Source organism: Chelmon rostratus, chromosome 9 (genome assembly GCF_017976325.1).
Source record: "Chelmon rostratus isolate fCheRos1 chromosome 9, fCheRos1.pri, whole genome shotgun sequence".
NCBI classification, from domain to species: Eukaryota; Metazoa; Chordata; class Actinopteri; order Chaetodontiformes; family Chaetodontidae; genus Chelmon; species Chelmon rostratus.
The window spans coordinates 11583594-11597358 of record NC_055666.1 but is presented as its reverse complement, the minus strand read 5'-3'; the positions used below and the strand labels follow the sequence as shown (position 1 = coordinate 11597358).

General features: G+C 45.3%; 2 protein-coding genes across 3 annotated transcripts; both read right to left on the bottom strand.

Annotated features, from left to right (window-relative positions):
• Positions 1-445: 445 nt before the first annotated feature.
• plp1a (proteolipid protein 1a) lies at positions 446-7109 on the bottom strand. 2 transcript variants are annotated; one of them, XM_041944140.1, is made up of 7 exons: positions 7057-7109; positions 4740-4926; positions 4440-4596; positions 3910-4078; positions 2737-2810; positions 2577-2642; positions 446-610 (listed from the first exon to the last, which is right to left on the bottom strand). In XM_041944140.1, the coding sequence occupies exons 1-7, from the start codon at positions 7058-7060 to the stop codon at positions 446-448; spliced, it is 822 nt and encodes a 273-aa protein (XP_041800074.1). In that variant the 5' UTR covers positions 7061-7109. The 2 variants fall into 2 exon arrangements, with proteins under 2 accessions (XP_041800074.1, XP_041800075.1); XM_041944141.1 differs by lacking the exon at positions 446-610 and adding an exon at positions 1445-2168.
• Positions 7110-9800: 2691 nt separating this feature from the next.
• On the bottom strand, positions 9801-13063 carry pcdh20 (protocadherin 20). The gene is made up of 2 exons (XM_041944248.1): positions 12920-13063; positions 9801-12396 (listed from the first exon to the last, which is right to left on the bottom strand). Exons 1-2 carry the CDS (start codon positions 13061-13063, stop codon positions 9865-9867), a joined length of 2676 nt encoding a protein of 891 aa, XP_041800182.1. The 3' UTR covers positions 9801-9864.
• Positions 13064-13765: the final 702 nt, after the last annotated feature.

The window sequence follows — 13765 nt, the reverse complement described above, 5'->3', positions numbered from 1 at the left end:
CAAGTATGTGTGGGAACCTGAGAGACAATGAACACGATTTATTTCCCCTTCATTAAAAAGGATATCAAGCATGCACCGCATACTGTGAAATAAAACCTGGGCAAAGAAAAAACCATGTCTGCCTATCAAACTACGTGTTTTGAAATCTCCATTTTTAGGAAATATACATAAAGTATAGATTCTATAGACATTGATCAAATGCAGAACATCATAGGAAAGAAACCCAAGAATTGAACTGTTATGGCTCAGTTAAAGAAAAAGGTCCCAACTGCACTTGTACCATTTTACAACTTCAGATGTAACATACAATAGCCCGTATTTTAATGAAAACATCAAAATAATGAAGGGAAGACGTTTAACAAATGCTACCAAGTTGTACCAATAAATTGGTAATTTTGATGACCAGCTCAGTTGTGATGGTCGTCATGGAAAGCTAGAGGCGCTGTCAGGAGACATCAGAGGAGTTCGCAGGGTATGGAGAGCACAGTGTCCCTCCTCTGTCTCTCTGCAGCCTCCCATACAGGTCATAGCCTCTCCTCTCCTCTTTCGCCCTGTGCCTCAGCTTCCTCAGATACACCTGGTTCACAGCCAAGTGCAGGGAACAGTGCACCTGTGGACACAAGAGGAGAGAATACAAAACACCTTACAAAATACCTTGGCCCCCTGGATGTGGCAGGAAGCCAAGGATGGAGCGCCAGTTAAACACTGTGACACTACACCAGACACCGCACTTTCGCAGGCTACAAACAAATGTTTCCAGAGGCGCTCTGCACAAATACTTCAAAGAATATTGTTTTTATTATCAAATTTTACCAACACGCAAAAAAACAAAAAAACAAATTCATCATACAGCCAGTGGCCGCTGGACAAATCCACCACTCACAGCTGGGTAAAGCTTCCACCAAATAGAATAATCTACTTATTATGTTGCAAGAGGTTTTGTTAGTAATACCCAAAGTGTAAAAGTAGTAGTAAATTCAGCTACAGTAAGTAAAAAGATGTTATACAATAACTACAACAAAATCCCTAAAGAATTAGAGACAAAACAAAGCTGTCCTATCTCTATAAAAGTACCTCAGTCATGCATTAACAGCAGGGAGGACGCACACCTCAACAATGTGTTCTAGGTCGAATAATAGGAGGTCACTCGATAAGTTAGCACCTAGTGCTTTTGCCATCAAAATGATGAGAGAAACAATTTAAGACCTTTCTAGATCAGAACTAAACAAGCATGTCCCTTTGTCAGAAAGAAACTATTCGAAATAATCTAAAATTCCCTCAGTCTCCCCCCTCTGAATCCATCATTTGCATTATTCGTAGGGAGGTGGGGGTCATGCAGCAGCGTGTGGATGGTGTTGTGTGTGCGGTGGCTGTCCCAGAAGAGCTGCAGAGGCCTTCGAGAGGTCCCACCCTCCCTTTGTCTGGAGGACCCCCTCCCTTGACATGTAATATAACCCTTGGCAGAGACTCATCGTGCAGGTGGCCCCCACAACTGGCTCCTTATTGGCTAGCTTTTAAAACGGGCATGACTCCATTGTTGAGGCTTTTCTCCAGCCCGTGAGAAAAGTCCTGAGGTCAGCGTGAGACTGCAGATGCCTGCTTGTCTGCCACTATGGCAACCAGATGTGAAGGATGGTAACTATGGTAACCTCTAATCCCTATTCTCTGTAACAGCTGCATTCTGCACATGTGTTGCAAATTGGTGTTTATTTCTTACATATGTTAATTTATTAGTGGTGTGTTATTTGTATTCGAGTGCAAAGGGAGGCAGAAATGAATTTTAGAGCACTAATCTCAGCAAGCAAGAAGAGCAATATTTTGGACATGGCAGTGAAAATACTGAAATAGGACTTACTGCATGTAAAAGCAGCAGACAAACCCCACACATAAAAAAACAACAACAAAAGGAAAAAACAATAACAACCTTCTCAACAAGAAAAGTAAAAAATATAGTGGCAACATTTTTAAGAGTCCACCCCCACAGGTGGTTCTGTGCAGGTGATGTGGAAGGAGAGAGTTGCTGCCGTCCCTTTAGATCCCCGTGTTGGTGGTGAAGGAACGATAGAGCAGACAGGAAGCTGGTGAGACTAACACCTCGCACCTATGCCCTTTCTCCCCAGATACCGCAGCACCGCAAAGTTATAGGTGGTTGACACAGTATAGGTCAGCTATGGAAGTACAAGCAGAAACAGGAAGTGTCAGAACAGAAGTGAAAAACAGAAAAATCCACACTGCAACACTGCTGAGACACTGCAAGTAAGAAAAACAAAAAATGATCAACTGCTAATGACGTTAATTTCATAGCAGATACCAGCAGATAACAGCTTCTGTAATGGAGCATGCGAGTATAATGGGCGCACCATTCTCACCACCCGACATTACGGCATTATTATGATTGTGTCAGCTGAGAAAGACGAACAGAGAGCAACAGTACAGAAGTCATCAGTCATGGAGGCCTGAGATGCCTCACCGCCTACACTTTGAGCGTCACTAAGTCACATGAGCCATAACACCATTGTTGCACCCCACTGTGGAAGCGCAGCCAAATTGGCCCCGGCTGAAGCGCAGTCACTCACCAGAGCCAAGAGAGTGATGCCCGCTCCAGCGAAGGCGGCAACGTAGAGGTCATAGGTCATTCGGTACTGAGAGAGGAGATTTGCGTTAATGGTCTTCCTTTTAATGTCGGGCAGATTGTGCAACATGACTGCAGAGCTTCAATTATTTCCTGGTTCTTACCTCTCTGGTCTTGCAAACAGTGGACAGAGTTATACCACAAGCTTTCCCTGGCACTGCATTCCATGGCAGAAGCCCTGTTGAGCAACACATTTCTCCATTTAATTCCCTCTCTAAGCACACAGTCAGAGGATAAAAATGGCCTTATTCTATGTTTTTACTTTGTCCACACAGCTCATGAAAAGACCAAGACCGGTGGATTGATACACATTTGATGAGCTACTGAGTATTTACATCACCAGGACAGTATATGAAGGGTTGACTCACAAGTGCCCATGTTCATGGTAATGAAGGAACATGTCAGCCAGTGCAACAGTGTGGCTCATTGAGGGACAAATGTGCTTTGTTAGCCACACTCTAGGCATGTTGGTCTGTGGGTCGGCCCACCACTTTGGTACAGACTGACATATCAACAATTACTCACTGAACTGCTACAATATTTAGTACAGTTCATTGTACATTCATGGTCCCCAGAGGGTGAATCCCGGAGACCTTGGTAATCCCCTGACTCTTCCTCAACGGGGGTGCCATTTTTGGATTTTGGTGAAAGGTCTCGACTATTGTACGGATTGAAATATGGCACAAACAGTTATGTTCCTCTCATGATGAATTTTAATATCTTTCATGATCCCCTGACTTTTCATCTAGTGCCGTCATCAGGTCAAAAATATTAATCTGACCAATACTTTGGTTTAAGTTTTGACCTGCAAGACTAATGGCATTCCCATCAGCCTCAGCTGTACTTCGTGTTTAGTGCTAATTATTTGCAAATGTTAGCATGCTGACACCCTAAAGCAAGGCGGTGAACATGGTAAACACTACACCTGCTAAATATCAGCATGTTAGCATTGTCAATGTGAGCATGCTATCATGCTGACTTTAGCATTTAGCATCTGTGCCCAGACACAGAGCTACTGGATTGGCTGTAGACTCTTAGGCTGCGGTCCTCATCCCATATTCTTTCTTGTTACTTTTAGTTTGTACTGCAGCTGGCTTTACACATCTATCTACTGTTGCATGAAGTATGTATACAATTGGGATATATGCTGCTTTTGGTCTTTTTATGGGCATTGTCAATAAGAAAAATTCTAATATATCACCAGACTTTTGCCTTAATTGAATTCAATCTGTGCGAGAAGTCAGTTTCATAGGTTTCCATTATGGTTGGTAAATTACCGTATTGTCTTGCATCAACACATAGCTGGTTGATACTGGCTGGAGTCTCGGTCAGGACATCAATGGTGTGGCAGGTGGCGTCCATGTTGTAGAAGAAGTAGACAGGCAGGGCCGAGAAGGCGAACACCAACAGCCACAGCACAGCTAGTACGTACGTCATCACTATAAACTGCATAAGGAAGGGCCAGATAAACATTAGGGTGCATCATCATAATAAACTGGTGCACATAAGTAATCTAACAGAGTGTTTTTATGAGCACTGACTCACTTAGTGACCACATTTGCTTTTCTTCTGATTAGCTTTACTTGTTATCTCACTCTCTGTTCTCCTCCTCATCTTCCAACCACTCATCTTTTTTTTTTTTTTCCCAACCGCTCAAACACACACTGTATGCTTATCTTTGCATGTCCCCAAAGGTTTTTAGCGGCTTTAAGATTTTCGGCTCAGCACCCACCAGGGAGTGATATGTGTATTAATCCCATCCAATCTCTCCAATCCCCTTTACTTGTCCCACTCTGGGCCCTCTCACCGAGGAGCTGAGGCAGCGGCCACACATGGTGCTCCTGAATTCTCCAAAGGTTTGCCTGGCAGCACTTGTGGTGTAGAAGCCCTCAGCCAACAGCACGATGCAGTAGAGGAAGAAAAAGGAGGCCAAACCATAGATGACATACTGGAAATATTGGATGCTGAGAAGCGGGAGAGAAAGGAAAACAGTAAAAATTCAGGGTAACAAAGGACCTAAACCTTCTGAACAGCAGCCCGAGAAACCCCATGGCCAGGTTAAAAGGATGTCACTCTAAAGATGGAAGTGCTTAAATTTACCACTCACATGTAGGCGAGGGTGATGTAGTCCTGAAGGTTGCGCGCAAAGTAAGTCTCGATGAGCCTCTCTGTCTCTGTGAGAGCCTGGTGCCCGCAACCGCAGAAGAGGGCAATGCCAGAGAAACACAGCAGTGTGGCGACCAGGGAGCAGTACGGCACCCCGCCCAAACAGCGCATACAGCAGTCATAGCAACCTGTTCGTCAAGACGCAACACCATGAAAGTCAGGGCACATAATTAACTGATGCAATATGGCAGACGGCACAGAAGAGGGGCTCTGTCCCAGTCTGCAAATTATGCACAGCAGAATGTGCGATAGGCGCTCTCTTGTCTCACCCTTTCCACTTAGTTAATATGCACATGTGCTGCAACCTGTAAAACCTAAAGTATACATATTAAAAAAAGCTCAGTTAACTCTGGTGGTGACCATGCACACAGTTTGGGTTGTATTTGCTCTGGTTTTGAGATATCCCTCTCTGAATTTTGCCTCCGTCACAGTGCAGGGAATTGATGATGAAGGGAATTTAGTTTGTTCTGCTTTCATTAATCTATTATTGCTTTAGTCTAAAAATGTCCAGAAATAGCGATTAAATGTCGACCACAGCGTCTCAGAGCCCAAGTCACATGTCTTGTTTTGTCCATTGTCCACAGAGATACATAGATTTACAATGGCACGAAACAGATCAAAGCAGCAGATTCTCACACTGGAGAGGCTGGAATCTGTTCAACTATTAACTAATGCTGTGAGTTTCTTATCAAAACTGTTGGCGACTGCTTTTCTGTGGATCCACAAATTAGTTAATCAGAAAGCGTACAGATGAGGTCGGTGGATTATCCAGAGTAACAGGAAGTACTTTTTTTCTTTTCTAATGGTGCGAACATCACATGGAATCTGATTGAACCTGGAGTGGAGGCAGAAATCCCAGACATGGATATCTCAAAACCTGGGCCCATAAAACCGAAACTATCTGCACACCTAGATAACACTAAGATTTTGAACCAGCCCTTTTCAGATAAAGTAGCACGAGCAAATTACCGCTACGGCTCGAGCTGCAGCTGCGAACACTTTGGTAAAGCTGTGCGTTCTCCCTAATGGTCATGTGTTGTTTGAATGGATGCCAAGAGCCAAGGGCATGGGGATGTGTCTACTCTGACCCCAGCTCGCACCCTGACTCCATTCACCACCCAGCATAGGGAGTGTGAGAAAAGGGGGGAGGACAGAGAGGAGAGACAAAGTGAAAGAGAGAGAGAGGCTGCTTTTGTGGCCGCAGAGACAACAGTCTTTGTCCCACAGCATCATGGGGGTACAAGGGCCACCAATGTCAAGCAAACAAAGACCAGAGGCACCTCTATGCTTGACACACACACACACACACGCGCACGCACACACTCATAGACTTCCTTCTGGGGAGACACAGGAACAAGAAAGCGATAGAGGGGAGCTGTCTGTGCTGGAAGAGGATGGAGAAGCAAATCTATAAACAAACAATGCAACTGTGTGCATGTGTGCCATTACACGCTCGCATGCGTGCATCCACACAGACGCGCACAATGGAGGCAGACAGACTGTGGCTGGTACCATTACAGTAAACACAGATGGCAGGAGGGGCAAATGGATAGCTCTTTAATTGAACACTTCTACATGGCTGTATTGGCTGCGCTTGAGTGTGTGTGTGTGTGAGAGAGAGAGGCAAACTGTGATCTCTGTCAGTCAGACGGCATAACTTCACTACACTGAAAGAAGGAATTTTAAAATGAGAAACTGAGTAAAACTAGCAGATATAAAAGGCATATTTTCAGTTTTTCGACATGCGCAAATAACCAAGCACACAAGAACAAGCAGATAACAGCATGCACATAAACCACAACTTCAAACATCACATACACCTTGTACCAATTAACCAATTAATGACATCACCAGCCTGAACCTAAACTGCCCATTGTCTCTCAGCTGGGACTCCAATGAAAACACAGGCCTCGCTCTGTGTGTGTGTGTGTGTGTTTTAAAAAGCTGATACCTAGTTCGGCTCTTTAAAGATTGAGAAAGATTGCGACCGAAAGCAAATGCGACAAGGCCCCTCTGAAAGTAGTCCTGCCATCTCAAGCATGAAATAAATCTCATAATATCAGTGGAGCATCAGCCGGTGAGTAGCCGACCTCTAAACTGCCAAAAAAAAAAAAAAAAAACTTAAGTTCTGATGCCCTCTCACAGTTCCATTCATACCAGCGTGCAATCCCATCAAATAAAATGCAGATCGGGTAATATGAAGCATTCTGTCTGCTCAGAGCTAATAAAGGTAGATTCCAGCGGCTGCAGTTTCTTACCCATGTCTGGAAGGATGCGTTCAGGACTTCGTTGGCTACTGCTGCCTGCTCTGCAGCTGGTCCGCTGATGATATGCGCGACTCGTCTTCGGCCCCCGTATATCAATCTCAACTCGCTTTCTGTTCCCCAACAATGGACAGACCCGCTGATGGCTGCAAGTGAAGTCTTAAAGAAACAATGTCGCTTTTCAATGAACTTCAAGGCGGAGGATAATGAGGAGGTCAAGGTTCTTACGCTTGCAGAAGTTCCCCTGCTTCATTGTTGACGCACACTTGCATTTTGTTGACTCACATAAAGAGAGCGACTTGCATTTTTTCCATTTAAAAAAATATTTTTCTCCTCTGTGTTGCAGGCTATCCAAACTACGCAACTCGTGGTTTGGTTTTAAAAGCTCGTGGCGACATTTTCAGCCTGATAGTAATAAAACCAAACGAGAAACAGCTCATGAATCATGCAGATGGTGGATGGGAATGATGAGACACTGCGTGTTCATGGTCATTGAAGGTGGTTCGTCTGCGGCTCCAGTCAACGTGGGCCTGTGTGGGCAGGCAGGTGATGCGCACCACTCTTATGGCAAAGTCAGATAATATCTGCTTGACTGGAGTGTTTGAGACACAGCGCTGAACATGAAAGGTTTGATATCGCAGCTGGCAAAACTGATATGAGCTGTATCATTTATCCCTTAAATGTATCCATTTAGTCCTGGAATGTGCCTTTTTAAAGCACACTTGAAGTGGCGTTCAATGACCATGAATATGTCGATAACGCAACTTTTGATACAGTCACATCGCGCCCTTTAAGCCGGGTAGTTGAGGGGTGTTTCTCAGCATCACTGCAGCGAGTGTCTTTGATAAGAATAAAAAAAAAAAAACATCACAGTATTTTAATTGAACTGAATTGTTGTGTCATGTGTGATCATAAAACCCTTGATGTGTATCTCAGAAATAATCCACCGGGTATTTGGATCGGTGCCAGCTGGTCTCTTTGTGCATGTCAGCTCACGCAACCCTATAACCCGCTATCAAATATTCAGCTTGAGAATGAAAAAAAAATCAGATTAAAATGAGATGTGCTGTGAGAAGAGCAGAGCTGCATGCAGCAGGGAAACATCACTGATCTCAGGCGACCTGACTGTGGTGGAGTGAGAGACTGTCCTCTGATTCATCTCCACCCTCTGGACAAACACCAGAAATAAAAAGCCAGATTTGGCTTCGTTTGCGCCCAGTAGATGGCAGGCTTTCTCCTGCCACAGCAGCAGGCACCAAAGGACTTTCAGCCCACAATACTGTTCATTCTAGAGAAAAGTCTTTTTTGTCAAGATGCTTATACATAACATGATGCTCCAAACATCCAGTCTGTACGAATGTGAGACATGTTGGCAACCAGGTCAAAAACATCTCCTTGAAACCACAACAGGCCTGTTTTAATATTAATTTGCACATGTTTTAATCTACTGGGGTCTGTCAATTACCAAGTAAAGAAGCATCTTTACATGAGGAATTATCCTTATAATTCTTTTACACAAGGGATTATTCTGATATAAAGATGGTTCTTCAAGTTGTAATTTTGTTATGGGCCTCTTTATTTCCTCTCAGCTAATGGAGTTAGACTCACAGCACAACCCTATTAGATTATTTAGTTTTGAGCTGCTAGCTCAGAAACCCTCAGAGAAGCTCCACTCATGTTATACAAGCCTTGTTCTCCACTAACCAGGTTGTTGTACATTGTTTTGCAGGCTCTGGCTCGTGGCTTCCTCTCACACAGGTGTATCCTGAGAGGATCGCTCAATAGTTTATGATAGTGTAAAGGTATAAAATGGGAAAGTGAAAGCTAAAACAATTAGCCTGCCCTCTTTGTGTAATTGTGTGTTCGCAGATTGGTAAACACATTTTAGCCTGACTCATTCATATTTTATGCATCGCTTAACCTGGTTTGATATCTCAATTGTTCCCCGGCATACAAATGTATCAGTAACACATGAGAGCAGCTGCCTTTTGTTAAGATTTCTTTGAACACAGTGTGATTTCACTCCGAACATCTGTCATCAGAACAACAAGCCTGTTGGGTTGCCGGGTGCAGTACAGTAGGTCTTCTGCCTGTTGGGTGTGTTCCAGCGCCGTGGGTGAGAAGCAGCGCTATCGGGTAACAAGTGTGAGACGGTGACTCGAGATGGCGGTGTGCCTTCCCTCTGCCGCCCCTCACCTGTCCGCGGCCTCCCCTCCGCCTCCTGCTGCCGTCTCCGAGCCGCTTCTCGAGAGACTCTCATCACCTCCCCACCAGAGGAACATTAAACCCTTTTGTGTGTCTAAATACTTTAGACTCCCCATCACTCAGGGAAACGTGAGAATGGCCCAATCAACTTAGCGGACCATTACCTCAGCCTTCTTCTCGCTGTAGGGGTCGTGGAGAATAATCCCTACAGATGACTGTAATGCTGGTATTTTAGCAATGCCTTGCTGTGATACACTCTCTGGCTCTTATTGTGGCTAATGCTCTACACATCACCACCTGTGCCATTACAGTCATGCACTTCAGATGCACAAGGAACAAGTCTCAGCTGGTAACTTCAGATACTTCACTTATCAGATCACCTTTTATGTGCTTTCCTGGTAACTTGCTGGGATCTTTATCAGAAAATGGATCAACTTTATTTGCATGTAGCTTTGCTGTTGACAAATGTTTGAGTACACTGTGTATCAGAATAATTCAACGAATTTCATCATTAAAATGCAAGAAGCCTTTGACAAACATTCAGAAGGTCCATAATTCACAGGCTGATTTCATCCTTGACACTATTGCTCTATTCTGTTAGTCGTCAGAGTAATATTTGTCTTTGAGCCTGAGTGGAATCTCATTCTCCTCAGCGTGTCCCCTCCTGCGTTGCTGAGGACTTCTTCTCCTCTGTTTCAGGTATAACACAGCTGTCACCACGAGCAAGCATGTGGAAGCCAGCATCATACCCAGGCCTACTAACAGTAGCAGCTGAGCAGATCTGGTGTCCTCCACCTCACAGATGGGGGCCTTTGAGGGGGTCTGGACCAAGTTTGATGTCCCCGTCCAGGTGGGCGCCCTGTCCAAGTGGCAGGGCTCTGTGCTCTCATTAACCAACAGATTAACCCAGACAGTGGTATAAAGTGGAGCTGGTTTCCCCCCGTCTCTGACCACAATGAACAAGTGATGCATTCCCAGGTCCTCACGTAGAAGTTGGTGAGCTACGGTGATGTTGCCTGACCTTGAATCCACCAGGAAGGGGCCGCTGTTTTGCGCTGGCTCTGGCGCCACAACAGTATACGTAATCTCCGAATTCAGGCCCGAGTCCTGGTCTATGGCATAGATCTTTGTTACCATGGTGCCTGCAATGGTTTCTGGAGAGACAGTCAGGCATGAGGAGTTGCTGCTGGGAAGGATCACTTTTGGCTGGTTGTCATTGATGTCCTCCACAAAGATAGTTACCCTGGCAGTGGAAGTCAAAGCGACTGGATTACCATGATCCCTGGCCAGCAGGTACAGTTCATAGCGGTCCTCCGTCTCGCGGTCCAAGTGGCCGGTGGTGCGCAGTGTCCCCTGAGTGCGATCCACAACAAAAGGTCCACTGCTGTTTATAACCAGCATCTCTGTGTTCCCGTTCTGCCCTTCGTCTGGGTCTGTCACCCCTAATCCCCCCACCTGGGCAAACGGTGGTACATTCTCAGGGATGAAAAAGATGAAGTGAGGGGTTAGAAAAACAGGTGCATTGTCATTCTGGTCCAGAACACGAATGGATACTGTGGCCACTGACTCCAAGGGAGGAGAGCCGCTATCTCGTGCAAACACAGTGAGTTTGTGTACACCCTGCAGTTCCCTGTCCAGAGAGGCTGATACAGACAGTTGACCTGTCACAGAGTCAATGTTAAAGATGGTAGATGTGTGTTTGTCCAGCCTGTAGGTCACCCTGCTGTTGTATCCGCTGTCTGCGTCTGTAGCCGAGACCCGCAGCAGCGAGGTCCCAGCCTGGTTGTTTTCCTCCACCTCCAGCTGATAGTGGGACTGGAGGAAATGTGGAGCATTATCATTGACATCTGCCACCAACACCCTGATCACACGCCTGGAAGGAGCGATCACAGTCCCTTCAGCTGATCTCCTGTGCACTACCACAGAAATATGATGTTCACTTTTCATCTCATAGTCTAGGGGCTTTGATGTGGAAAGCAGATATTTGCCATTCTGTGGGCTCAAAGTGAAAGGCACTTCACTCTCAATGGCAAGAGACGAGCCTTTAAAGCTGCTGTCACCCTCAAGCTCTAAAACAGCTAAGACGGTGGGGGGCTGGTTCTCTGGTAACACCATCGTCTGGTTTTGATGCTCCGCTATGAACCCGATCTTGATCGTTAGCTCTTGGTTCGCCTTGGGGAGCACGGATACGGTTACCTGAGTGTCTGCTGGGGGGCAGTGATGGCCGCTAGCTAACACTTTCAGCAGCAGCTCCTCTGAGTTGTCACTCTGGAGGTCCTGTGTTAGTCTGATGTACCCAGTGAGGCTGTCGAGGCTAAAGAGCTTCTTGGCCCGCTCAGAGACTTTGGGACTGAGGGAGTAAACGATGGCAGCATTCGGGCGTGAATCTGGGTCTGTGGCTCTGACCTGAGCGACCAGCATGTTCTTGGGGGAGTCTCCAGGGATGGAGACACTGCGGGGGCTGTCAGAGCCAAAGCTTGGACAGTTGTCGTTAACATCTGTCACTGCGACTATTAAAGTTGCCGTAGCACTTAAAGGGTCTGAGCCGCAGTCGGTGGCCACCAGCGCCATCTGATACAGGTCCCGAGTCTCCCTATCGAGAGCTGTTTGCACAACCAGCATGATGACAGGCCCGCCTCCCTCAACTTTTAAACTGAAAACTCCATCAGAGTCTTCCAGGTGGTAATGCAGCTCGCCGTTATGTCCGGCATCCCTGTCCTGAGCCTGGCCATCCAGTAAGAAACTGGTCCCCACAGTCACGTCCTCAGACACCCTCAGGTGTATTTCACTGTTTTCGAAATGAGGTGCATTGTCATTGATGTCTTCTATGATCACAGGAAACTGTATAAGGTCTCCTGAGGGCCCCACGACAGCATTGTGTAGAATAATGCATTCCTCAGCTTTTGTCTCCTCTGGGCAGAGGGCCTCGCGATCCATCTTTTGCTCAGTGGTGTAGAAATTCCCTGTGTTTTTGTCCATCCAAAAATACTCCTGGGTCAGGAGCTGGTACGGAGGTGGAAAGTGTTTATTAAGTGACCCGGCCAGAATGCCAGGCTCCCGTCCCTCTGGGACAGAAAACCAGACAGAACCACACATGATGTGCCGGAGATGGACCACAACCAGCAGGCTCTGATGGGAGAAGACACAAACTGTGAGAACTTTTTTAAAAAGCACCACTATGTTTGACTTTGTTTATGACTTGACAGTCTTTTTGCTGCACTTGAAACTGAGTGTGGAGGTTTTCCCTGCTGGTGATAAGGTTTAAACTTCACGCCTGAGCGAGCTCTTTTAAATGCAGGCAACTGCACAATGAAGGTAATTTGATGCCCCTCACGTATCTTCCACCAATTACTCTCACACACAAATAACACACACCAAAAAAGTAAATAACAGTGCATGTATGTGGCATAATAAAATCAGATATGTGTGCATTTTTGCATATATATGTTTTTAATCAGTTTTCCTTTTAATATTTAAGAGGCTGAGAATGGATATCACTGCTCTATCACACCTTCAGTGCATTTAAATCTTTCAAAATCACACATTAAAGAACACCAGTCCAGTTCTTCCCTTTGACTCAATCAGAAACACAGAGACAGTAATTAGATACCATCAGAATGGAGAATCCTCGCATTGCTTTCGACTCACTGACCTGCAGCAGTCCAGCCCAGTTCATGTTATCAGGAGTCCCATGGCCCATCGCCCTCACGCATGTTACCCAAGTTCCCCGGCAGCGAGTGAGCGCATCAGGACAGCGGCAGCAACCTAAACCTGCACAGCTGAAGGCATAATTCATTACATGCCCCTCCTACGAACACTTACCCTGTGTGTCAGACTGTCACAGGAGAAGGCAGAGGAACAACAGGTTTACCTGCATGAGTTGAGCACGTGTATTTGTAGCAACTCAGGCGTTTCTAAAGAATAAAGCAATGAGTAAGCATGTGGCTTGTGTTATGCACATATCTTTCCTCTAAACTACGTGGGACAGGATTAATGTGCTAAAACCAAATGTGCTTACACGCCTATTTTTATTAGCACACCTGCTGCCTGTTTTTTTTTTCTTTTTTTTTTAATAGCCTCTGAATCATTTTCTTCTCTGATTTGTCCTCAACTGTTTTCTCCTGCCCACATTTCCGGAGGCCTCTATAAGAGAGATCAAATCTTTATAAATAACGCCAATAACAGTGTAAACAGTGCTTAATGGTCCCTGCTGCAGTCACATGGGAACATACATAGATGTAAACTGACAGTTTCTTCTATAGGTGAACAGCAGTGGTACAAAGTAACTACTTAAGTACAGTTTTGATGTGCATTTCAGAGGATAATATTACAGCATTTATTGCACTGCATATATCTGACAGCTTTAGCCACTAATTGCTTTGCAGGCTTAGATTTGAAATTCAAAACATGTGGTAAAATATGATCCATTTTCATAGCTTAAACTATCCAGCAGTATATTACGTAATTAAAAGCAGCCCTTCTCCATTAACTACAACAT

Coding starts and splice junctions, on each gene's coding strand:
- plp1a (XM_041944140.1), bottom strand. Junction 4,597..4,739: donor TACATCACCCTCGCCTACAT/GTGAGTGGTAAA, acceptor CCCGCTTCTCAG/CATCCAATATTTCCAGTATG. Junction 611..2,576: donor GCATCACTCTCTTGGCTCTG/GTGAGTGACTGC, acceptor TTGTGTCCACAG/GTGCACTGTTCCCTGCACTT.
- pcdh20 (XM_041944248.1), bottom strand. CDS start 13,063: ATGAATTATGCCTTCAGCTGTGCAGGTTTAGGTTGCTGCCGCTGTCCT. Junction 12,397..12,919: donor ACTGGGCTGGACTGCTGCAG/GTCAGTGAGTCG, acceptor TTCTCCCATCAG/AGCCTGCTGGTTGTGGTCCA.